General features: G+C 47.6%; 1 protein-coding gene across 5 annotated transcripts in view; it reads left to right on the top strand.

The window, feature by feature from the left end:
- The first annotated feature begins 6,488 nt into the window (after positions 1-6,488).
- The window catches only part of NAT8L (N-acetyltransferase 8 like), a 39,945-nt gene continuing 21,632 nt past the window's right edge, over positions 6,489-24,801 (top strand). For 4 of the 5 annotated variants that reach the window (XR_014168483.1, XR_014168484.1, XR_014168485.1 and 1 more), the window contains exons 1-2: positions 6,489-7,362; positions 18,327-18,491. Coding sequence is in view for 2 of the 5 variants with exons in the window: in XM_081911876.1 (XP_081768002.1) it covers positions 6,996-7,362; positions 18,327-18,491 (532 nt within the window). In the remaining 3 variants the exon portion in view is untranslated. The remainder of the gene's footprint in view (positions 7,363-18,326; positions 18,492-24,801) is intronic. The other variant, XM_081911875.1, reaches the window with a different exon arrangement.

Below are 24,801 nucleotides of genomic sequence, written 5' to 3'. Positions count from 1 at the left end.
TGGTAAAACATTTCCAGGGTAGCACTAATGATCAGGGTGGGCTATGGTTATAACTAGAATAGTTTGAAAGGAAGATGAAATAAATGTTTCCATTCATTTGCATAAACTATGCAAATTAAGTAATCTGCAGAACGACGATTATACTGTTTTATAAGCATCAGACCAGGGGAAATAACTGACATGCAATGAAAGGCAAAAAAGCTTTGGATGCTGATATTTTGAATTTTTGATAAATTACAATCTGCAAGCACAACGCTGTGTTTACTTAAAAAGTAAACTGGATGAATTCAAAGGCTATATGGGGCTGAAGTCTTAGCAGAAACAGTCTTTAAAAACTTACAACAGAGGCCTGTGGCAACTTAAAAACTAATTTACTGCAGCGTCACACAGCCTAGGACTTGCCGATCAGAAGGTCGGCAGTTCGAATCCCCTCAACGGGGTGAGCTCCTGTTGCTCGGTCCCTGCTCCTGCCAACCTAGCAGTTCGAAAGCACATAAAAGTGCAAGTAGATAAATAGGTACCGCTCTGGCGGGAAGGTAAACGGCGTTTCCGTGCACTGCTCTGGTTCGCCAGAAGCAGCTTGGTCATGCTGGCCACATGACCCGGAAGCTGTACACCGGCTTCTTCAGCCAATAAAGCGAGATGAGCGCCGCAACCCCAGAGTCGGTCACGACTTGACCTAATGGTCAGGGGTCCCTTTACCTTTAAACGTTTGCAACGATATATTTGTTAGTCTTTCAGGTGACACAAGACTTTATTGCTTTTGCAGCAACAAACTAATGTGACCATTTCTCACGCTGGTAACTACAGAACTTGCAATACTGTTTTGAAAATCCATACTGTTGGAAAATCCTGCTAGCGTGATCCTAATTTGTTCCTAATCAAGGGGACTGGAGACAGTCCCAGATTTCAGCCCAAATAACTCTTATTTGGGACATTTATCTTCCAAAGTGGTGTATGCAGTTCCCCTCCCCATTTCATCCGCACAACAACCTTGTTTGGCTAAGAGATGGTCACCCAGGGAGCTTCATGGAGATTCGAACCCTGGTCTCCCAGGTCATAGCCCAACACTCTTAACCATTAGGCCACACTGGACTTGGATTTCAGGTGATCTGTGTTAAAAAATAAACAGCGAAGAGCTTCCTGCATTTAAAAAATAATAATCGAGAACTACACCTATTTGTGTCAAGTTCTGCACCTGCCTTACAGTTGTGCGGTCAGTCATCATATTTTCTTTTTTTTTTAAAAAAAAAGATCTAGCAGTTAGAACAGCTGCATGCAAGGCAGGACCTTTAGGGAATAGATCTGAATGGCTTTCATTTTTTAAAGAAGTCAAATAAATAGGGATTTATTAGGAATTTCTACTGATCCAATTGTTACCGTATTGGCCAAGAGGGTGGCAGCTTGAATAAAATATTGGGGGGGGGGGTATGTGTGGGGGGATGTGATCCACGAGGAGCAGTCAAGTACAACATTCCTTGTAATGCTAGAGAAAACACGTGGAGGGATCTTTGGTCAAAACTTCCTGTTCCTCCTGGCTGGAACATCCTTCCTTTTGTTGAAATATATATATTTATTAAAAAACCAGAAGCATTTTTACTTGGTATTATAGGTCAGGACATTAATAGGCAAGATGTTAAATTGTTTTTATATGCAACAACTGCGGCAAGAGTATTGTTAGCCCAGAAATGGAAACAAGAAGAAATTCCGACAAAAGAAGAATGGCAGACGAAATTAATGGACTAGGCAGAATTGGACAAAATGACAGGAAGGATTCGAAACCTGCGGGACCAGAGATTTACAGAAGATTGGAAGAAGTATATGAATTATTTGAAGAGCAACTGTAACCAACAAATTACGTTAGTAGGACTACAAGAGGTTTTGTAAGGAGAAATATACGAAGTGTTACAATGTAGAAAAAGATAGAGATATTGGTTATGAGTTTGAAATGTAATAGGGAAGATAAGAAATGCATACTGAGAGATTAGATTGGAAAATTTTCAGACAGGATTGATGGAAGTCAAAAATTTGAATAAGATGTAAAAGTATGTTTAATTACTGTTGAAAATGATATGTTAAAAAAACTAATAAAAATATTTTTAAAAAGGAACATCCTTCCTTCTGCATATGATAGAAGGTGGGTGTGACTTTACCTGTCCAGGTAACAAAAGGATGAGGCACGCAGCACTCTCTCTTTTTGGACTTCCTTCTACGTCTGACCAGCTTTTTGGTAGGAATGCTGTGCTTGCTTTTCAGCTAGCAGAAGCACTGGGATTATTCCCCCATATGGGATAGACCCACATGAACATATTTGTAACTAAGTCTGCCTTCAGGAATCCAACTGTGAACTGATGTGAGTAAACTTCTTTTATTAACTCTGAATAAGAATGCGGTGTCTTTATTCAAGGGAATTTACCAGGAACTCACAATTCAATCTGAGACAGATTGAACTGTATAATAGTGAGAGGCTCACACAAGCCTGCAACCAGCTATCCACAGTGTAAAGGGGAATGCACTCTGTCTGCTAAGTAAAGGAACTTGCTGGTGCAAGTTAGGAAGGATATTAATAAACAATATATCCTCTCCTGCCACCCTGAACATCCCCACAGGGGGCAGATAAGCCCCGCCCTGCATAATCGATCACAAGAAGCGGCGCACTCACATCATTGGACCATCAACTTTGGGGAGGCCCAGCCGCCTCAAATAATTGACTGGAGGTGGGGTGCTGAAGGGACCTTAGCCCCGTAGGACAGGCATAGGCAAACGTGGCCCTGAACACACTGTGTACTAACCCCCCCCAAAGTTTGCTTGCAAGCAGACGCGCAGTGGATGTCGCCAAGAGTTAAGAGGAAGCTGTCATCCTTACTCTTTCACATCTAAAACATGGTTGATCAGGTCTGATGGGACAGCGCAAGCATTAGCAAAGGAGAAGCGTAAGAGAAAGAAAGAGAGGTGAGTACCGTAGTTGTACAGTGGTACCTCGGGTTAAGAACTTCATTCATTCTGGAGGTCTGTTCTTAACCTGAAAAGGTTAAGCACCACTTTAGCTAATGGTGCCTCCTGCTGCCACAGCGCCACCGAAGCCCGATTTCTGTTCTCATCCTGAAGCAAAGTTCTTAACACAAGGTACTATTTCTGTGTTAGCGGAGTCTGTAACCTGAAGCGTCTGTAACCTGAGGTACCACTGTAATCACTAGCCCTTTTTGTTGTTGTTTAGTCGTTTAGTTGCGTCCGACTCTTCATGACCCCCTGGACCAGAGCACGCCAGACACTCCCGTCTTCCACTGCCTCCCGCAGTTTGGTCAAACTCATGCTGGTAGCTTCGAGAACACTGTCCAATCATCTCATGGTTAATGTATAGTTAAAGCTATGGTTTTCCCAGTAGTGATGTATGGAAGTGAGAGCTGGACCATAAAGAAGGCTGATTGCCGAAGAATTGATGCTTTTGAATTATGGTGCTGGAGGAGACTCTTGAGAGTCCCATGGACTGCAAGAAGATCAAACCTATCCATGGTGAAGGAAATCAGCCCTGAGTGCTTACTGGAAGGATAGATCCTGAAGCTGAGGCTCCAATACTTTGGCCACCTCATGAGAAGAGAAGACTCCCTGGAAAAGACCCTGATGTTGGGAAAGATGGAGGGCACAAGGAGAAGGGGACGACAGAGGACGAGATGGTTGGACAGTGTTCTCGAAGGTACCAGCATGAGTTTGACCAAACTGCGGGAGGCAGTGGAGGACAGCGGTGCCTGGCGTTCTCTGGTCCAGGGGGTCACGAAGAGTCGGACACGACTAAACGACTCAACAACAACAAGCATCTTGACAGCCAGTGGCGTAGCGTGAGGGGTGCAGGGGGGGCCGACCGCACCGGCCGCAACATCTGGGGGTTAGGGTTAGGGGGTGCAACTCCTCGGGTTAGGGGGTGCAAATTACTTGCCTTGCACAGGGTGCTCACAACCCACGCTACGCCACTGTTGACAGCACTCCCCCCCGCCAAGGCGCATGCTCCCCGCCCGGGAGGAGGCGGCTTTCTGCCGCTCCTCCGCAAAGAAGCAGGCTCGGCCGGCGAAGAGAGGGCGCGGCGCCCTCCCCACTCCACGCCCTCTCCCGCTGCAGCGCCGCATCCTCTCTAGGCAGGCGGCGGGGCTCGGGACCCCCACCAAAGCTGCGCATGCGCCTTGGCCTGTCAGCTGCAGGAGGGCGCGGAGGCGAGCTGCGATGGGGGGAGACTCCTGCGCAGCGATACCTGCAGCAGAAATAAAAGCCGGTTAAAGCAGGCGACAGGTTGGGCTTCCAAGGGGATGGGCGTTTTTTCGGACGTGCTCATAGGAACCAGCTCCTAGGGGTCGAGGTCCCTTCGCCCCCCCCAATAAAACATTTGAGGGGGCTGCTAGCCCCTTCCCCCCCCCCCAAGTCGATGGGCCTCGCTATTCAATTGGAGCGTCTTGTGGTCGATAGCGCGGGGTGGGGCTTACCTTGCTGAGCCCCCCCCATATTTTATTCGAGTTGGCACCCCTGCGTCACCTGGAGTGGTACAGTCCTGGGGAGGGGGGCGACGCTTTGCCGCTGGATTTTGCGGCAGAAATAAAATGGGCCACATACTAGAGGAGGAGGGGGGGGGCAAGGGAGGCGCAGGCAAAGCGGCGGGGAAGAGGAGGCGGCCGGCGGAAGGAGGGGAGAAGAAAGAGACCCTCCCTCCCTTCCTCCGTGAATCCCGAAGGAGTCGCCCCTTCCTCGCTGGCGATTTTTGCCCCAAAGGGCGCTGGAAGGAAAGTGACGGGAGGCAGCCCCGTGGCTCGGCGGCGCTGCCCGGGCTGTGGGGCGTTTCGCCGAGCAGAAAAATGTCGCTGCCTGAGGGAAAGGAGGAGGTTCCGCTCGGCCCCCCTCCACTAAGAGATGACCGGCCGTCGAATGTTTTTCTGCAGCCTCTGAGGAAAAGCAGGCGCGCTGGGGAGGCCGGCGGCCGGTCCGCGCAACTCCACGTCGCCTCAGCGCCTCGCCTCGCTCTCCCCGCGCCCTTTCCACCCCCAGCTCGCCCGCTCGTGGTCCGAGGGAGAAACGGGTTCCCGAGCGAGGAAGAGGGAGCCTCTTCTTATTTCGCTCCGGGCAGCGCAAACGCAGAAAGGGGAGCAGAAGCCCGCGCTTTGGAGAGCTCATTTCGGGCAGGCGAGGGTCCGGGACGCGTTTCCTGAGGAGACAAAGGGAGACGCGAGCTTCGCGCCGCCCCTGTGCCCGCAAAGGTCTCGGGCTCTCCAAAAAGGGCTGACCCGCCGAGGTTTCTGCTGGGCATAGAGGGGAAAGAAAGGCAATATGGTAACCTTTTTTTAAAATAAAGAAAACAACCCGCCCCCCCCTCTTTCTGAAGCCCGCCTTCGCCACGCGCGGAGAGGGTCTCCTGGTCTGCCTCTCCCCCGGCTCTCCGCAGCCTTGTGGAGCCTTGCGCAGCAGCGACGAGCCCCGGGGATTTTTGCGCACAAGCGCAGGAAAGCGTTAAGAGCCCCTTCCGCACTACCGCAGTGGTGAATGACTCATCCAATCACCGCGGAGCAGGAGGAGAGCAGCTGGGATCGGAGTCTCCGCGGAAGAGAATAAGCGATGTCACTTTCACTCGTGGGAACCCCACGGGGGTGGGATTCATCATCCCTCAAGAGGGGCGCGGGTCCTAAAGGAACCCTTCAGACGAGGATCTCGCGTCTTCTGAAAGGCCGCCATCCCGGACGCGCGCTCACCTTAGATGGATTGACTTAACCAAGTGGACGCGAACGGATCCGGGCTAGTCAAGGGCGCGCGCGGGGGAGGGATTTGCTGCATGTGGAGTCTGGACGGGGGGCAGCTCCAGATGTTGCTAGCGTGGCCGATGATCAGTGGTGGTGGGCTTCAGAAGTCGTCCCACCAAACGCTGAGACCAAACCCTACATACGTTAAGCAAAAGAGAAACATCGCCACCCGACCCCCCATCTCCCCCCCAATGTCTCAACAAATGAAACTGATTTGTAAAAATGTTACACGGAAAAAATACGAGAGACATTACACATACTTCTGTAAAACAAGAAAATCTTTAATACTGTAGTAATAATAATAATAATAATAATAAAGAAATAGTCCAACCACATCTGCAGAGCACCACGATCCGCTCTGGGGCTCCCACAAATGTATCTTCTATATCCCCACGGCAGGAAATTAATTCAAAGCCAAAAAATTGCAAAAATAAAAGCTGCGGATCTGATTTATATCTGAAGTGTGCATTCGAATAAATTGTCTCCCCCTCGTTCACAGAAACCAAAAGTCGCGCATGCATATATATGTATATACATGCATGTCCTCGCGCTGAAATGAAGAATGCAGTTCGTTTGCAGCATTCTGCTCCTAGATTCCCTTTCCCCTCGCTCGAGTGTCGTTTGAAGTGGAAACACGGCAAGCTGCTGGAAGTTGCAGCCCCCTCGACCCGCCCCCCGAGCCTTCCCACCTTCCCCCCCCCCACCCTAGCAAGCGAAGTCAGTCGCCTTCTTCTCCCCCAGCGAGGCGCCACATCTAACAGTTTGGCACAGGATTTCTGTAATGCTCAGCAGGAAACTGGGAGCGCTGAAAGGTGACATCAAAGGGGGGGGGCGCAACGAAGCCTGTAGTAATTTGCCACCAAGAGCACCGGGAGAGGAGGCGTTCCCCCGGCCCGCCACGCCCCCGGCCCCACCAGCCAGCGAACGCAACAACCAATGGGGAAAGGGCGCTAGGAGCCGGGGGGGGGAAAGGACCCCCTTGCAAGCGGCAATCGGCTCTGCTGCATTATAAATACTTCTCCAAAATGCGGCGGAGCTCCTTTCTCCCTTCGCCACCGCCGCCTCCGCACCATTAAAAAAAAAAAGCTGCGATCGTAGAGCAGCCTCTTGGCAGGCAAGCTTCTCCCCCCTTTTTTCTCCCCCCTTTTCCTTTTCTCCCCCCCACCCCACCCGACATTTCCTAAGCCCCCCCTTTCCCACCCCCCTCCTCGGCCGGTTTGCATGCATTGTCTGTCTCCCAAAATGGTTTGTGAGACTAAGATAGTGGCGGAAGATCATGACTCGATTTCAGGAGCCAAAAAGGAGAGCTTGCTGGTCTCCTCGTCCGCTCAGATGTGGCCTTCCTCGAGGGCCGGATCCGGATCGCCCGCCGCCGGGCCGCAGCTGCAGCCGCAGCCTCCGCCGCCGAGCCCCGCGCCCGACGGCGAGGACCAGAAAAAGGGCGTCTGCATCAGGGAGTTTCACCCTTCCGAGCAGGAAGCGGTGCGCCGCATCTTCTACGAGGGCATCATGGAGAGGATCCCCAACACCGCCTTCCGAGGGCTCAAACACCAGCCCTGGACGCAGATGGTCTACGGGACAATGGCCGGTAAGCGCGATCGCGGTTGCGGACACGGGGGGTTGGGAAAGAACCGGAAGCGATCGCCTTAACTCCCCCCCCAACGCCTCTCCCGGTGCACAGCAGGGAGGATCGGGGGAGCCTGGATGCGCCTTCGCGGTACCGGCAGGAGGCGGCGGATGCTCCCTTCGCCGCAGCACCGACGGCGCGCCCGGCTGCATCTCCATCGCCGAGCCGGAGCGCGCAGCAGACGCGCGCGAGAGAGGGAAGGGAGCCCTCTGCGGGCCGGAGATGGGGCGCCTTTCCGGGCCAAGCCAAGCCGGCCTGATCGCCTCCAGATCGGGGGCTAGGCTCCCCCCAGCGCCGGGCACGTTCCTGCTTGCGGGTGGGAGAAAAGAGAGCATCTCCTCCGCAAGGTCCCTCCTGCGGAAGATGCGCGCCTTCCTCTTTACGCCAGCGATTCGGAGTCACTCCGCAGCAGTGGCGGGGCAGGGAAACTTGGGCGAAGGGCCTTTGCGCGAGTTTACTGCGGCTTGGCGCAGAACTCGGATTTCGCTAGTCCTTGCAGCTTGAGACCTCGCGGGGCAGCGTTCACACGTGACGCGCGCCAGGCGAGCGTTGCCACTTTCAACCAGCGGACGGGCGAGCCTGCCTCGCTGCGTTTGGGGGAGGGGGCAGCATGTCTGAAGAGCAGAGCAGCTGCCGGGCAGAGGGAGCCGCCTTGTGTCTAGGAGTCTCCTATTTCCCAGGGACGTGGCTGGAGGCTGCAGGCAGGGTCAGCCAAGCGGGGACTGTCGCAGGTTTCGCTTCGCGGAGGTGCAAAGTTGGCAAGCGGCCTCCGGGGGAGGAAGCTCCTGCAGCCCAGAGCATGCAAGCACTGCGGCCCCGAGTTAGCTTTTGCAATCGGAGCCAAATCCATGCACATTCCATTCTGGCAGGTGTGCTCAAAGCACTACATACTCTGTGCAGTACACACATCTTGTGGCAGAGAGGGGAGCTCTTTGCCTGTGCATGCCTCTTTTACATGTGCTCTGTGCATGCCTCCTATGGCAGGCGCCTCCCCCAGCTGGTGGAAGAGCTCAGAGAGAGGTGCTTTTTCAGCATAGACCCGAGAGGACACGCTACCAGCCACACCAGAATGCCTGGACCACGATATCTTGCCTGGCTAACTAGCCGTTATAAATGTCCATAGTGATCACTCAAAGCGTTATATGACCATCAAGGCCAAGTGCTTGCTAGTTAAACAGATCAACCGTGCCCTGCTAAAGCTTATGCACACAAACTGCAGCAAGCACTAATTATCGTTGACTATTCCAGACAGTTTATCCTCCCCTCCATGCCACCTGATTATGAACAGCAAATGAGCTTGGGTTGCTCATTTCCTTAGAAAATCCAGCCTTGCACATTATAATTTTGCAGGAAATGGGACCTTCATGGTCCCATTCTGAAGGGACTTTGGTGCAGTCCCCCCCCCCAGCTGTCGATTAGTATCCAGAACTTACTGGTTGCATTTTCCGTCTTTATTTTTCCCTCCGTTCTACCAGCAATCTTGCCTGCTTTTAATTTTAATAGACATATTTTTTAAAAAGGAAAACTGAAGTTTGTAGCAAATGGCAAAACTGCTCTGAGGACTGTGGAGGGGGGGGGGCAGAGGAGAATTTGTGATTGCACAGGTACCAGCCATTTGGCACTGACTTCCTCTTCAATTTGGCAGAAAATGTTTTCTCTGACCAAGGAGGGGAGATAACATTTGACAACACTGTTGTGAGGGGGAATTTCAGAACGGCTCTACCCCGGCTCCGGTGCATTCAGTTCTGGGGGTGCAAAGACTTCAGATGCCTCTGATGACTGGGAAAAGGAAAAGTGTATTTGCATCCACCCTGAAACAAGTAAAAATGCCTCTGTCTCTGAATTACTCCCCAGCGCGTCAGTTCAGTTGTGGGTCCTCTCATCTCTCCATAATGAATAGTGGTAGTTTAATATTGTCATCCTTCTTGTCTGTAAAAATAAGAGGGAGCCTAGTGGATTTAACTTGGGAGAGAATAAATACCGCAACCCAGAAGACTGCATTTTTCTCCCCCGTTTGCCTCAATTTCATGAGTTCATATGGGAGTTTCTGGGGGACGACAACACATTTTATTTCAAAAACCCCCATATGAACCAACCGGGCCTCTGTGAGGCCATTTAAGGCTTTAAAGGTCAGCCCCTGCACTCTAAATCAATGAAACAGATAGACAACCAGCTCCAGTTACTCTCCGGCTGCATCAGGAGTAGTGCAGTCCTGTTCAGAATAGGTTAAAAATCTTCGCACAAATTTCCAATAGTGTCTCCATCTTATATGGTTCAAGTTCCGTTTGTTTATCTCTCTCATTCCTGAATTAATTGAGTGTTGCTTCTGTTACCTCCACACAATTTGTTGTTTAGTTGTTTAGTTGAGTCCGACTCTTTGTGACCCCATGGACCAGAGCACGCCAGGCACTCCTGTCTTCCACTGCCTCCCACAGTTTGGTCAAACTCATGCTGGTAGCTTTGAGAACACTATCCAACCATCTCGTCCTCTGTCTTTCCCAACATCAGGATCTTTCCCATGGAGTCTTCTCTTCTCATGTGGCCAAAGTATTGGAGCCTCAGCTTCATGATCTGTCCTCCCAGTGAGCACTCAGGGCTGATTTTCTTTAGAATGGAGAGGTTTGATCTTCTTGCAGTCCATGGGACTCTCAAGAGTCTCCACCAGCACCATAATCCAAAAGCATCAATTCTTTGGTGATCAGCCTTCTTTATGGTCCAGCTCGCACTTTGATACATCACTACAGTACTGGGAAAACCATAGCTTTTACTATACGGACCTCACCTTGCCAACAAAGGTCCGTATAGTAAAAGCTATGGTTTTCCACACAATAGAAGATTAAAAAAAAAAACCCTGAGAAGTGCCACAAACGTATGGTTCTTCAGCCCAAACTTTCAGATAACTTCTCCCACTGTTTCCATGTAGATGTTGAAAAGCAAGGGAGACGAGATGGAACCTTGTGGCAAGCTGGAAGCCAATGGCCATTGGGTGGAACATCAAGTCTCCCAGCACACCTTCTGGGATCAGCCTCGCAGGTACAAGTGGAACCACTGCCAAACAGTGCCTCCTAATCTCATCCTCGCAAGGCATCCTAGAAGGATATCGTACAGATAGTCAGTAGTCAAGAAAGGCACTGAATGCTCCAGGAGAATCCAACAGGGTCACATTTCTCTCCCCAACCTATTCTCCCAAGTGATTGCCTAAAAAGGTTGTTGTTGTTTAGTCATGTCCGACTCTTTGTGACCCCATGGACCAGAGCATGCTAGGCACTTCTGTCTTCCACTGCCTCCCGCAGTTTGGTCAAACTCATGCTGGTAGCTTCGGAACACTGTCCAACCATCTCGTCCTCGGTCGTCCCCTTCTCCTTGTGCCCTCCATCTTTCCCAACATCAGGGTCTTTTCCAGGGAGTCTTCTCTTCTCATGAGGTGGCCAAAGTATTGGAGCCTCAGGTTCAGGATCTGTCCTCCCAGTGAGCACTCAGGGCTGATTTCCTTCAGAATGGATAGGGTTGATCTTCTTGCAGTCCATGGGACTCTCAAGAATCTCCTGGAGTTGCGGCGCTCATCTCGCTTTACAGGCCAAGGGAGCCGGCATTTGTCCGCAGACTGTTTTTCCATGTCATCTGGCCAGCATGACTAAGCCGCTTCTGGTGAACCAGAGCAGCACCTGGAAACGCCGTTTACCTTCCCGCCAGAGTGGTACCTATTTATCTACTTGCACTTTGACGTGCTTTTGAACTGCTAGGTTGGCAGGAGCAGGGACCGAGCAACGGGAGCTCACCCCATCGCAGGGATTCGAACCGCCAACCTTCTGATCAGCAAGCCCAAGAGGCTCAGTGGTTTAGACCACAGCGCCACCCGCGTCCACCCAAGTAGATAATTGGGGCTAAACTGTACACAGAACTAATTGTAGGCCAGAATCGAAAGAGTTAAATTTATACGATAATGCTGAGGTTGCTCCTAAGGGCCTAACTATACTTGACACTAATTTCATTGCTTGCAGTCAGTTTTTCTTTATTTAATTACAAGCATAGCCCTCCCCCCCCTTCCCCATTTGATAGGCATAGGGAAAGGCTCCCATTGGCCCCAAAGACTTGCTGCATGCAAGCGGGAGTGCTCTTCAAGATCCTGGCAAGGGAGAGGAGGGTTCAGGTTTCCTTCTCGATATACCGTATTTTTCGCTCTGTAAGACGCACCAGACCACAAGACGCACCTAGTTTTTGGAGGAGGAAAACAAGAAAAAAAATATTCTGAATCTCAGAAGCTAGAACAGCAAGAGAAAGCAGCAGTCCGTCTTGCTGTTCTGGCTTCTGGGATAGCTGAGCAGCCTGCATTCGCTCCATAAGACGCACACACATTTCCCCTTACTTTTTAGGAGGGAAAAAAATGAGTCTTATAGAGCAAAAAATATGGTACTTTGCTACCAAGAGTAATCACGGGGGAGGAAGTAATAAATAATAGTGATATGTCATCATAATCAAGCAACATATAATTAGCATCTCTTGGAAGTTAAGACCTAAAGCCCCGTTGCTTTATATATCTTGGCTAGCTTTAGATGCAAAGGGATATGTATGTGGGAGAGAGGGAGGGTGGACAAATGTATGGGAAAGTGAGCTATTAATGGATACTAGGCGCAGGGGCTGTTTGCTCCCTCCCAAGTTCAGAGGCAGTGTGCCTTTGAATGTCAGTTGCCAGGGAACAAAGCAGAAAGTGCATTGCATTCACATCTCCCTTGTGTGTTTCATATAGGCATCTGAAGAACTGTGGTTGCAAACAAACAGTAGTTTGAACTTGGTAGGCTTAATCCAATGAGCCTTGTTGGTCAGGGGTCCCTTTACCTTTACCTTATAATTTGTTGGAAGCCGCCCAGTTAGATGGGTGGCATAAGAAGAAGAAGAAGGTTCTTTTATTTGGTGGAGACTTGTGGGCCCCCTAATGCACTCTGAAATGGTACTCAGTAGAGACAGATAGTAGAGGAAGCCAAAATGATGGCAGTTCACCTCTCAAAGACTTTTTATAGGTGGTGGGTAGAGGAAGGCAGCCATGCACACCAAAAGCTTGCCAGTCTTGGCTGTGTAAAGCAGTCAGAAGAGGGTGAATATTGCAAATGTTTCTTTCAGTGAAGTAGTGGTTAACACCATTACTCCCTTGATCCCGTCATACCAGAAACCTACGACCCTATGTGCCATTTCTAAGTGAGCCATGAGTTGTAGCTACACAGCTCCAGGCATTCCTGGATGAATCTGGTTTTCTAGATGCCAATCCAGCAATAGATTCAGAACCTGTTTTGAAGAAGGTTGCACTACTGTTGAAAAACCAGGTTCCCAATGTTCTGCATCTGACTTGATTCCTGGATTCTCAGGTGGCAGCTGTGACCAGGAATGTTTCTGCACAGTTTCACTAACTGTGCCCGTTTCTAGGAATGGCAGACTTGGCCGCAGTCAAATGGCCTGGACCACTGTAACTTGGTCTCCTTTGTCAGAAACTGCTGCTAGGACAAAATGCTATTGCTGGACAATTGACTGGTGCTGGTTTTCTGGTGTGTGTGGCAGGTATTGCTGTTATCCTACCGCTTGCCTACCATTTTTGTGGTGGCAGGTATTGATGTGATCCTACCGCTGACACCACTTTTGCGGCGATCACACAGGGTCCCCAGACGTTTGATGGTCTGTTGATCCCTGTGCCACCACTGTGATTGCTTTCCCGCTGCCACCAACCCGTTTCTCTCGGGTGCACACTGAGTCCAGACGGTTGTTAACATTAACAAATAATCAAGTTTATTTTTATAAGCATGAACAAGTTTATAGTTTCAGTTAATTTTTCTTGTCAGTTTCTTAATCTTAGTTTCTTTACTGACCTATATGTTCCTAACAACTTCAAACTGACTATCCCAACTATCTATCTGACTCCACCTAACAGTTCCTCTCACTCTCTCACAACACAACTCGACCAACCCACAGACATATCCTCCCTCTTCCTTCTCCAACTCCCAACTCTCAACTGACTTCCACACAACGCTGACTCTAAATCTAACTCCTCCCCTTGGGTTCCCACTGGCCAATCACTTCACACTCATTTAACCCTTTCCTTATGACCCACCTAGGAGGCAAATGCCACAGTGTGCCTTTGACTTCTTCTTTGACATCAATTGCACTGGCTGTTGGTCTGTTTGCAAATGCAATTCAAAATTGCCCCCCAAACTCCAAAGGAACCTTTAATGATGCTGCCCATTCACTGAGGTCATCTGCAGAAGATGTCCAGATGGAAAGGAACAGGGCCTTCTCAGTGGTGGCGCCCAGCCTTTGGAACCCCCTTCCCCAGTATATCATACCCCTGCTGTTGACATTCTGTAATATACTCAATATTATTTTATGTTAATAGATTTTTTTGCCTGCTGACACCCTTTCAGTTGTTGTTGTTCTGTGTGTGTTTGTTTTAAAACATGTTTGTTTATTTTCAAATATAGAAACACATGGGCACAAATGCAGATTAATACAGAAAAGCAGACATTAAGTCAGAAGCCAAAAAAGAAAAAAACCAAACATCTTTAGTAGACAATTCCATGTGGCTGAATGATCCTGAAGCTAGGAGGGATACTTTCTCATATAAATATATATAAAGGCTGAGGTTATTTTTGTAGGGGTGTTGCTGTTTGCTACTCCATCTATCAGTTATTAATTACGACTCACGCTTTTATGTTTTTACACTTTTTTTTTTAGCTGCTCTGGGTGGTTCAAATTCTAAATCAGAAAGGCTGCATTTAAGTTCTTTTAATAACAAATAATTAGATTTTCAGAGGTGTTAACTCTCCTTCCAAGTTTTACAGATGACGTCAAACGGAGAGGGAAACATGTTGGAATAAATTAAGCGTTCAGGATAGAATGGAAAGCTGAGCTGAAACAAACAAAATCAAATTAAACAGAGAAATACAAACCCCTGTGTTATGGCAAAGCAAAATAATTCAGTGCATGTGTATAGGATTGGGAGAGGACCTAGCTAGCTTCACAATAGTAAATTTGAACAGGATCTCAGTTTTGCAGCTGATCACAAGCTGAACATGAGTCAGCAGTGTGATGCGGCGGGGGGGGGGGAGGTTAATGCCATTTTAGGCTGTATTAATAGAACCAGGGTTTCCAAGACACATGAAGCAATAGTTCCATTTTATTCCTCACTAGTCAGACCTCATTTTAATTGCTGTGCCCAATTCTGGGTGCTACACTCTAGGAATGACCTTTGGATATCTAGAGAGCCAGAGATGTGCCTAATAATAATAATAATAATAATAATAATTTATTTGTACCCCGCCCATCTGGCTGAGTTTCCCCAGCCACTCTGGGCGGCTCCCAATCAAGTGTTAAAAACAATACAGCGTTAAATATTAAAAACTTCCCTGAACAGGGCTGCCTTCAGATGTCTTTTAAAGATAGGATAGCTGCTTATTTCCTTCACATCTGAAGGGAGCGCGTTCCACAGGGTGGGCGCCACTACCGAGAAGGCCCTCTGTTTGGTTCCCTGTAACCTCACTTCTCGCAATGAGGGAACCGCCAGAAGGCCTTCGGCGCTGGATCTCAGTGTCCGGGCTGAACGATGGGGGTGGAGACGCTCCTTCAGGTATACAGGACCGAGGCCGTTTAGGGCTTTAAAGGTCAGCACCAACACTTTGAATTGTGCTTGGAAATGTACTGGGAGCCAATACAGATCTCTCAGAACTGGTGTTATGTGGTCCCGGCAGCCACTCCCAGTCACCAGTCTAGCTGCCGCATTCTGGATTAATTGCAGTTTCCGGGTCACCTTCAAAGGTAGCCCCACATAGAGCGCATTGCAGTAGTCCAAGCGGGAGATAACTAGAGCATGTACCACTCTGGCAGGACAGTCCGTGGGCAGGTACGGTCTTAGCCTGCAGACCAGATGGAGCTGGTAGACAGCCGCCCTGGACACAGAATTAACCTGCACCTCCATGGACAGTTGTGAGTCCAAAATGACTCCCAGGCTGCGCACCTAGTCCTTCAGGGGCACAGTTAACCCCATTCACAAATTGACCATAAATTATGCCAAAAACCTGAAACAAAAATTCTGTGTGAATTGTGTTTTAGTTGAGGGTGGCTTGGGCACCTCAACACGCAAGGGCCAGTCCTGTTTCAAAAACCTATAAGAGTTCTTTGAGAGTGTCCACAAGCTGATAGCTAGAGGTGATCCAGTTGGCAGTGGAACTCCGCTGAAAGGTGGTGGAATCTCCTTCCTTGGATGTTTTTGAAGCAGAGATTGGATGGTCATCTGAAGCAGAGATTGGATGGTCATCTGTCATGGATGCTTTAGCTGAGATTCCTGCATTGCAGGGCGTTCGACTAGATGACCCTTGGGATCTCTTGCAACTCTACAATTCAATGATTTTAGAACACAATGGACTTAAGGCTTTCAAAAAGGTACAGTGGTACCTCGGCTAACCCAGAAATAGTACCTCAGGTTAAGAACTTTGCTTCAGGATGAGAACAGAAATCGTGTGGCGGCGGCAGCGGGAGGCCCCATTAGCTAAAGTGGTGCTTCAGGTCAAGAACGGACCTCCAGAACGAATTAAGTTCTTAACCTGAGGTACCACTGTACCTTAGCAGTCAAGGAATAAGAGGAAAGTTCTTTTTGTGGATCAGGAATTGGTTAAGTTGCAGGAAGCGAAGACTAATGGACAGTTAGTTTTCTGAATGGAAAGTTGTAAAAGTGGAGTCTCCCAAGGATTGGTATATTATCAGGGGTCAGCAAACTTTTTCAGCAGGGGGCCGGTCCACTGTGCCTCAGACCTTGTGGGGGGCCGGACTATATTTTGAAAAAAAGCAGAAAAGAGAATGAATTCCTATGCCCCACCAGTAAGCCAGAGATATATTTTAAATAAAAGGACACATTGTACTCATGTAAAAACACGCTGATTCCTGGACCGTCCGCGGGCCAGATTTAGAAGGTGATTGGGCTGGATCCGGCCCCTGGGCCTTAGTTTGCCTACCCATGGTATATATGTGTCAGGTGGTGGTGTGGTGGCTCAAGAGCAAACAGACAAGACTCCAACCTGTCTTTTCCAGTCTTTATTATCTGTACAAACTATTTTACAGTGCAGAGCGTCGCAAGTCCATGTCTGCTCAGTCGCTAGCAGAATCTGGGAGTGGGTGGTCCTTATACCTTCCCCAGCATAAGTCGTGTGACCCCCATCCTTCTCCTCTCTCTGCGTGCAAACCTACTGCGCAATGTGGGCGCTGGCAAAGGGGGGCTTACCTCCCCTCCCCTTTGCTCAGGCCCGGTGTTGAGGCTCTCCCTCGAATCTTCTGGTCCCTGCGCCCCTTCCCCACTGGAGGCGGGGCTTCCCTCCTCGCCAGAGGAAGAACTGCTTCGCAAGAACACAACTGCCCTTCCACCTCTCGCCTCTGAGCTGATGGCAGTTCCCTGACAATATGCTTTTTAACTTGCCCATGAATTATCTAGAGTTAGGAGTGAGCAGTGAGGTGGCCAAGTTTGCTGATGCTGCGAAATATTTTGGGGGCGTTAAAACCAAAAGAGTTTGCGAAGAACTCTAAAGGGACCTCTTCAAATGGAGGGAACGGCAAAACGGCGAGTGCAACTCAGTGTAAACAAGTGTAAAAGCAGGCATGGTGGTGTTTAAAACCATTATTTCACATGTGCAGTCCTGTGGGGTCTCAACTGACAGTGACTGGCCAGGAACAAGACCTTTGGGTTGTGGTGGATAGCTCCATGAATATGTCAACCCAGCTGTGAAAATAGCAGTTTAGCAGCGGTGGGCAACCCTTTTTCCATTGAAAACCTCAGGGTTGAGTGGGGTCATATTCTGGCACAAACAGAGCCATTGATGGGTGGATCTGGAGATTAAAGTCCTTCCAGTAGCACCTTTGTTGTTATTTAGTTGTTTAGTCATGTCCAACTCTTCGTGACCCCCTGGACCAGAGCACACCAGACACTCCTGTCCTTCACTGCCCCCCGCAGTTTGGTCAAACTCATGCTGGTAGCTTCAAGAACACTGTCCAACCATCTCATCCTCTGTCGTCCCCTTCTCCTTGTGCCCTCCATCTTTCCCAACATCAGGGTCTTTTCCAGGGAGTCTTCTCTTCTCATGAGTGGCCAAAGTATTGGAGTCTCAGCTTCAGGATCTGTCGTTCCAGTGAGCACTCTGGGCTGATTTCCTTAAGAATGGAGAGGTTTGATCTTCTTGCAGCCAGTAGCATCTTAGGGACTTAGCAACTAAGTTTGTTATTGGTATGAGCTTTCGTGTGCATGCACACTTCTTCAGATACCTCCGAAAGCTCATACCAGTAACAAACTTAGTTGCTACTGGAAGGATTTTTTTTTATTTTGTTTCGACTACGGCAGACCAACACGGCTACCTACCTGTAACTGGAGATTAAAGTGTTCAGGATTGACTAATCTGTCATAAAGTCCACCCCGCTTCAGTTTTCCCCATAGCTCCCAGTTTGCTCTCAGACCCTTAGGGGGAAAGTCTTTGCCACAAGCTAGACAACCACATTTTTAAAAATATAATCCATGAATTTATTTTTATCCAACTGTTCTGAAACTACATGGGGTGGGGGGCTAGGTTAATCTAAAACAGAAGTGGAGGATCCCAGATTCCTCCTTACAGCCATTCTGGGAGGGGGGAGGAATGTGCAGTTCAAGTTTTTATAACCATTGTACAGGCCTCTCGTTTGAGATGATGTGTTTTAAAAAGTAATTGAAGCTAGAAGACTCTCTTAAGTGAACAAAGCAGCACATTTTTTAAACTGTTTAAAAGACCTGTTCCATAAGCAAAATGAAATGCATTGTGCAGAGAATGTTTGCTGTATAATATCTGTGACTTTTGGGTTTGTGTTCCAAAATCAACACTGAATTCTCTTTTCTGACAGGTATCGTTTATTTCTCTTCCTTATCTCCATAGTAATGTGCTTTGTTGTGACCAAGTCCTTGATGCTGACCTGCTGTTTGCCCTTCTTTCTAATGGGCATGAGGTACTACTTCAGTAGAAAAGTTATCCTCAGCTATCTGGAGTGCGCACTGAATACGGACATGTCTGATATTGAGCAATATTACATGAAATCGCCAGGTGAGTAATATGTCCATGGAAGGATCAGTAACTGAACATCTTTCATTGTGTCGTCATGACAGAGGGTTCTTTTAACTGCTAAGAACACCGCAATTTCTTCTCTAGAAGAAAAGTGTTTATATTTAAACAGGATTCCAAAAATCGGTGGAAACGTCTCATCTGTTTTTTATTTGGTACTTGGGTTCAAATGGAAGTTTGAAACCTCCTTGGTTTGTATTGTTGGAAAATATACATAGTTCTGTTTTATGGAAATTGAGTTTCTCTCTCCTTTCAAGTGATTTGTATGTCTTTCATAACAGCAGCGCACAAAATCTTAAAGAAACTCTCGGGACACAGATCTATGGAAGAGACACTCTGGGTTAGGCCTGGAAATTCCAGTAGTTAGTTCTTTTTGTGCATTATCTGTGTTCAGGTCAGCTCCCGCACATCTAAAAGGCATGTGAGCCAGGCACAGGGAATATTTATCCATCTATGGCGCTATTCTTTGGAAATTCCTCAACTGTAATTGGGACAGATTTGTGCAACGAGTGTTCAGCTCTCATTCATTGTGGGGATAAAGGACTCCTTTGAGAAACTTGCTAGAGTAAGAACAGCTGAGGGCTTGGTTTTAAAAACATTGCTCCTCTTTTGAGAGTGCCAAATTATTTTAAAAACTCTCTCTGCTATCTATTCATATATCTACCAATATATACCCGCTTGTATTCAGTAAGCATACTGAGCCTCTCAGGTAATTATTGGAACACATTTGTGTGCAGAGCTATACATTGGAACAGTGTTGCTATCAGCTCAAAGTCTAGTAATTTTGCTCAACCATGTTATGGATCAGGAATAAAAAAACCCTAACACTTGAATCAGTTTAATTAGTGACCAGCTATGAAAGCTTGTTCAGTTTTTCACCCTGGAAACAGCACGGACACTATCATGCGCGGAATCTGGGAGATATGAGTTTCTTTCGCCACTAGTGAATGTTTTCAGCATTTAACTGTTGTGAACACTGATGACTGTGAATTGCTTTGCTCCCACCGAAGAGGAAAGAGATTTTGCCCTAGGGAAGGACTGCAGTACGAATGGGGATCGTGTGGTCTGGCAGATGATTTATCCCAAGGAAGGAGTGTGAATTTCTGTGGCAGGCTCTGGCTTTGATAACCAGGGTTGGTAGGAAGTTAGTGTTACATCACCAGCAATTCAGCTTTTGCTTGGTCTACAGGAGTGGGATGTGGGAAAATAGTATTGTTAAGCTGTATTGTATTTAAGATATTTGGAAAAAAATAATAAAAATTTTTTGGGGGGAGAGGAGTGGGATATCAGTGTAAATTCTAAACTGGAGGCAGTTTTATCACTTGTACATATTGTAGGGGTGTGTGGAGTGTGTATGTATATATATATATAAACACACACACACATACATATATATATAGGTATCTATTATAATTTTTTTAATAAATGCTTGCTGTTCCTGGAAGTGTGACTTTAACATTGCTTAGGCTATAAGCTCGCTTCATTTCGGTAGAAAGGAAAGCTTGGGTTTTGTTGGCTGCTGTTTTCACTTTTGGAGGATATTTTTAATTTGCAATACTTAATGTGTGAAGAGTCTTATAGCATTGATTAGAATAATTCCCTGGAAAACAATTTTTATACTTCTGCTTTATCGGTACTATATTCCGTCCCGCCCACCCCCAACTTGAACTTGAATAAGGCAAAATATCTTCTAGCACAATGGACCAAATATACTAATGAGCAGAACCCAATAACAATAACCCAAAAACTGCCTCTGCCCAGAATATTTGTTCTACATTACAGTTGGGGGGTGTTATGGCTCCACAAGGAGCTAATTACTTAGGGTCATTATTTATTCCAAAATATAGGAATGCATTTACATGAAGTTGCTGTAATGTTCTTCCTCAACTATTTTGGAAGGAATGTGTAAGATTTCAGGAGGACATTTTAATGGCATTCCATGCGAAATCCTGTTTGCCAAAGTGCTAGGGAAGAGTTAGAAACTATACTGCATTCGTTACTGTTGTGTAATTTTTGTAGAGAAAAAAACGAAGCGGATTTCTTTGCCCCTTGATTGCTTCCATCCCAGGATGGTCTTTAGAGTAGCATACAGCCTTTCGGGTCATGAAATTAACTGCTTTACTGAATGAGTTTGCAAAATTTGTGTCTCAGGGTAGTATGATTCCTAAAGCGACTTTTAGAGAATCCTTAAGAGTTTCTGGTTTTAATTTTTTCCTGCATTTTTAATGAAGAAAAACGTGCTGCTTCCTCTTACACTTCCTTGCAATTTTTTGGTTCCTTTACCCCTTATTATTATGGAGTCCCGTCGGAGACAAGGTGGTGCATAAAAAATAAATAATAAAATCAATTATTATTTTTTTATTTGAAGGTATGTGGAGTATCAGTAAACTTGATCCGACAATTCCTCGTTAGCAAAATAAAGATACCCATTTTAAGCCATAACATATTGCATCTGCTCGTTACACCTTTAATCTGAGTCAGAAGACCGGGCTTTGACTGCTGGGTCCACCAAACGTGATCCAAAGCAAATCTTCATGATTTACCACATGCTTCCAACATTACAAGCCACTTACGTATACAAAGCATTCTGTTCATCCTTGGGGGCTGAACCATGGGGCACAAGGACATGGCGCCACAGCAGCCTCCCCTGATTCCCTGCACCTTCTTTCCTTTTAACTTTTTACTACAGAGCAGATGTGTTGTTGTGATAGCTTCAGGCAGCCCCACCCCCTCGAGATGATTCTGGGGGAAGGAAAGCTGGCAAGGGTGACCGTTGTGCTTCATGCCAACTGTAGCTCTGCAGTGAAAAGCTGAAAGAAAGCGGAATGCCACCCTCTGCCTTGAAGCTCCACTCTTCCAGAAGTGGAAGCAGAGGAGGATTGGGGAATGTTTTTCAGCTCGGGGTCTGATTTCCGCAGGGCAAGGCAGGCCAGGCAATGTGTTGCAGCACCACGGACAGCTCCTAAGTGAGACACTTCCCCCAACAGAGGCTAGAGGTGGACTGAGGCCTTTGGAACCTCTGCCTCCAGTCCACATATCCATGGCTCTGTCTGCTGGGATGCGGGTGGCGCGGTGGTCTAAACCACCGAGCCTCTTGGGCTTGCTGATCAGAAGTTCGGTGGTTCGAATCCCCGCGATGGGGTGAGCTCCCATTGCTCTGTCCCGGCTCCTACCAACCTAGGAGTTTGAAAGCATGCCAGTGCAAGTAGATAAATAGGTACCGCTCTGGCGGGAAGGTAAACGGCGTTTCCGTGCGCTGCTCTGGTTCGCCAGAAGCAGCTTAGTCATGCTGGCCACATGACCCGGAAGCTGTACGCCGGCTCCCTCGGCCAATAAAGCGAGATGAGCACTGCAACCCCAGAGTCGGTCACGACTGGACCCAATGGTCAGGGGTCCCTTTACCTTTTCCTTAACAGAAACATACTTTTTTTGTTTTCTATTTTGTGCCTCCATGGAAGGAATGTTGAATATCAAGTTTTTGTGCTTGCAGTCTCTCACATGTTCCCCTTTCAGTCTGAAAGCAAAATATATTGTAGAAATGCACATGTCAATAGAGGACCAGTGTTCTTGTGTTCAGTGCAAAGTTGTTAAAGCAGTTGAATTGTGGTTCTCCTAAAAGAAACAAAAAAGGTTACTTCTATTAAAGGGAGGAAAGCTGTTTTGGATTATGTCGATTTGAGGGGGGTTTTTTTGCAGCCAATAGTCAGTATCATGGTACTGGGAAGTGAACTTGCAGCATATTAAAATGCGTTTTATAATTGATTTGACAGTGATTTCTTTTGACAAGTGCGTGAGCCCGTTTCCTGAACATAGCAAATTCCAGAACAGGTTGTGGTTTTGAAAACAGTACTGCATTCCTGACTATATATATATATATGGCATATAGTGAAATAATATGTGGATTTTCTTTAAAGATAGCCACTTCTAAAATGGCTTGTTCTTTTTAAAAACCATTTGCATATTTGCTCTGTGTGAGCGCTTTCTCAAATTACGCATATATGTATAGATATCTGAAACTGCCATCTGCAACTGCTTTCAAGGTATAATTCTGCTGAGCTATTTCCTTAATGTATCTGGAATATGATTCTCTCTCCCCCCCCCGCCCCCCGCCCCGGTTCCAAGCCATGTTACAACAAAACTGAGTTGATCGTTTGCACTGTATATAATGGAAGCAATCCAATTTGCTTCAGACTTGAACTTACTGTTACTGTGGTTTTATAGGCGAGTCATTAGGGGCCTTGGGCTGCTTCTGAGAGTGAGGCCCATAAGATTGCACTGCAAGATCAGGTTTTTCAGAAATCTAACAGTCTGCAGTTTTATACTGATAATGTAAAAGGAGAAGAAGAAGTAGTAACTCGTGACCAGATACTATCCTTTCTTTCTCATCCTTTCTTCCCATCTCAGTGCAAAAGCCACTGAGGTTTGCTTACTTCACTCTTTTCATGTCTCAGCTGATTGCTAAGTATTTGTATTTATTATACAGTGGTACCTTGGGTCTCAAACTTAATCCGTTCTGGAAGTCCGTTCCAAAACCAAAGCGATCCAAAACCAATGCGCCGCATTTGATGCCTGAGTTGCAAAATGTTGCCCACTGAAATGAGGATTACATTTTTCCTCTTGGCTCCATAGCAGCCGGCAAAACTTAATCTCTTTAGGATGTTCTAGTTCAGGGTGGGGGGCCAGTTCTGAACAGGAGAACTGGACAGCTGACTCGACTTGCAAAAGTAACAAAGGCCCACTGTGACTTCAACAAGCCTGGAATGGCTTTTGTTGGGTTTAGGAAGTCGCTTGGCCAGAAAGAGCAAGCAGGAAGCCACCTGGTTCCTTCAGAGCCTGTTAATACCTGAATTAGATTTCGTATTTTATTTGTATTTTAAACTTTTACTTATAAAATGCCTACAATTTCTAGACAGATTTGCCCACAGGCGTACAGTCTAAAAATAAACACAAGACACATCTAATTTTGTAGGGATGTGTATAGATGCAAGGAGAAGGATATACTTATTAGATGTTATCCTTCCTTCCTCATGTCTTTGAGTTCAGCAGAGTGCATCCTTTTCACAGCTTTAAAAGGGAAGCTTTGAGGGGCTGGTTTTAGCCTTTTTGTTTAAGTAATCCAGGATGCTTTAACACAGATGGGATTCTCCTGCTATTTCCCCCTTAAATAACCACACAGAGAATCTCGTAAAAAGTTCACAAACATTTACTCAATCAGAATACGTTTCTCTTTTGCTAGGACAGGATTTGAGAAAAAGGTCCTCCCGAGAACCTACCGTGTTTTTTGCTCTATAAGACTCACTTTTTCCCTCCTAAAAAGTAAGGGGGAATGTGTGTGCGTCTTATGGCGTGAATGCAGGCTGCGCAGCTATCCCAGAAGCCAGAACAGCAAGAGGGATTGCTGCTTTCACTGTGCAGTGATCCCTCTTGCTGTTCTGGCTTCTGAGATTCAGAATATTTTTTTTCTTGTTTTCCTCTTCCAAAAACTAGGTGTGTCTTGTGGTCTGGTGCGTCTTATAGAGCGAAAAATATGGTACTTTTTCCCAAAAAAAGAGAGAATACCTAGGTTCCCTTGTGCCCTTGGCAGGGAACTGTATCAGTGCCTCTGAATCTGGGAGGCACCATTAATCAGAAACCCAAAAAAATTGCATTTGGTCACCTTTTGGACTTCCTCCTCAGCCACTGGGGTTGGGTCTACTCTACTCCACCTTTCCTCATCCTCCTCTGTCTGCCTCCCTCTTTCTTCTCTCTAACCCGGCTCCGCTCACATTTCGAATGGCCCTGCTGGCGGACAGGAAGGGGCCCCACAGGGCTGCTGCAATGCCCCACACCCAGCGGCACGTGTGTGCCCTGTGCCCAGGGGTGGGGCGGTCCAGGGCAGGATGCTCGGCGGGGCCTCTGTGGAGTCTGCTTGCCTCCTCTCACTCGGCTGCCCTACAGCTGACAGGTGGGCGGTGGGCAGACCGTTTGGGGCAGCACGGAGCCTGCGGGCGCCCAAGCCACCGCGTCACTCCCAAGAGAGACACGTGGCTCAGGTGAGTGCCACCCGGCAGTTTGTCACCCCCCTCAGTGGTGACACCCGTGGCGGCCCGCTCCCACCGCATCCTCTTTCTCCACCCCTTCCCACACCAGTGATCGGATTTCCTCACTGAGGATCCCAGAGGAGCCTGCTACAAAGGGATCCCCACAAACTCTCCTACAACTAATCCAGAATGCGGCAGCTAGACTGGTGACTGGGAGCAGCCGCCGAGACCACATAACACCAGTCTTGAAAGACCTACACTGGCTCCCAGTG

This window comes from Podarcis melisellensis (assembly GCF_964234715.1).
Source record: "Podarcis melisellensis genome assembly, chromosome: 5".
NCBI lineage: Eukaryota > Metazoa > Chordata > Lepidosauria > Squamata > Lacertidae > Podarcis > Podarcis melisellensis.
This window is presented reverse-complemented; position numbering and strand designations above follow the sequence as displayed.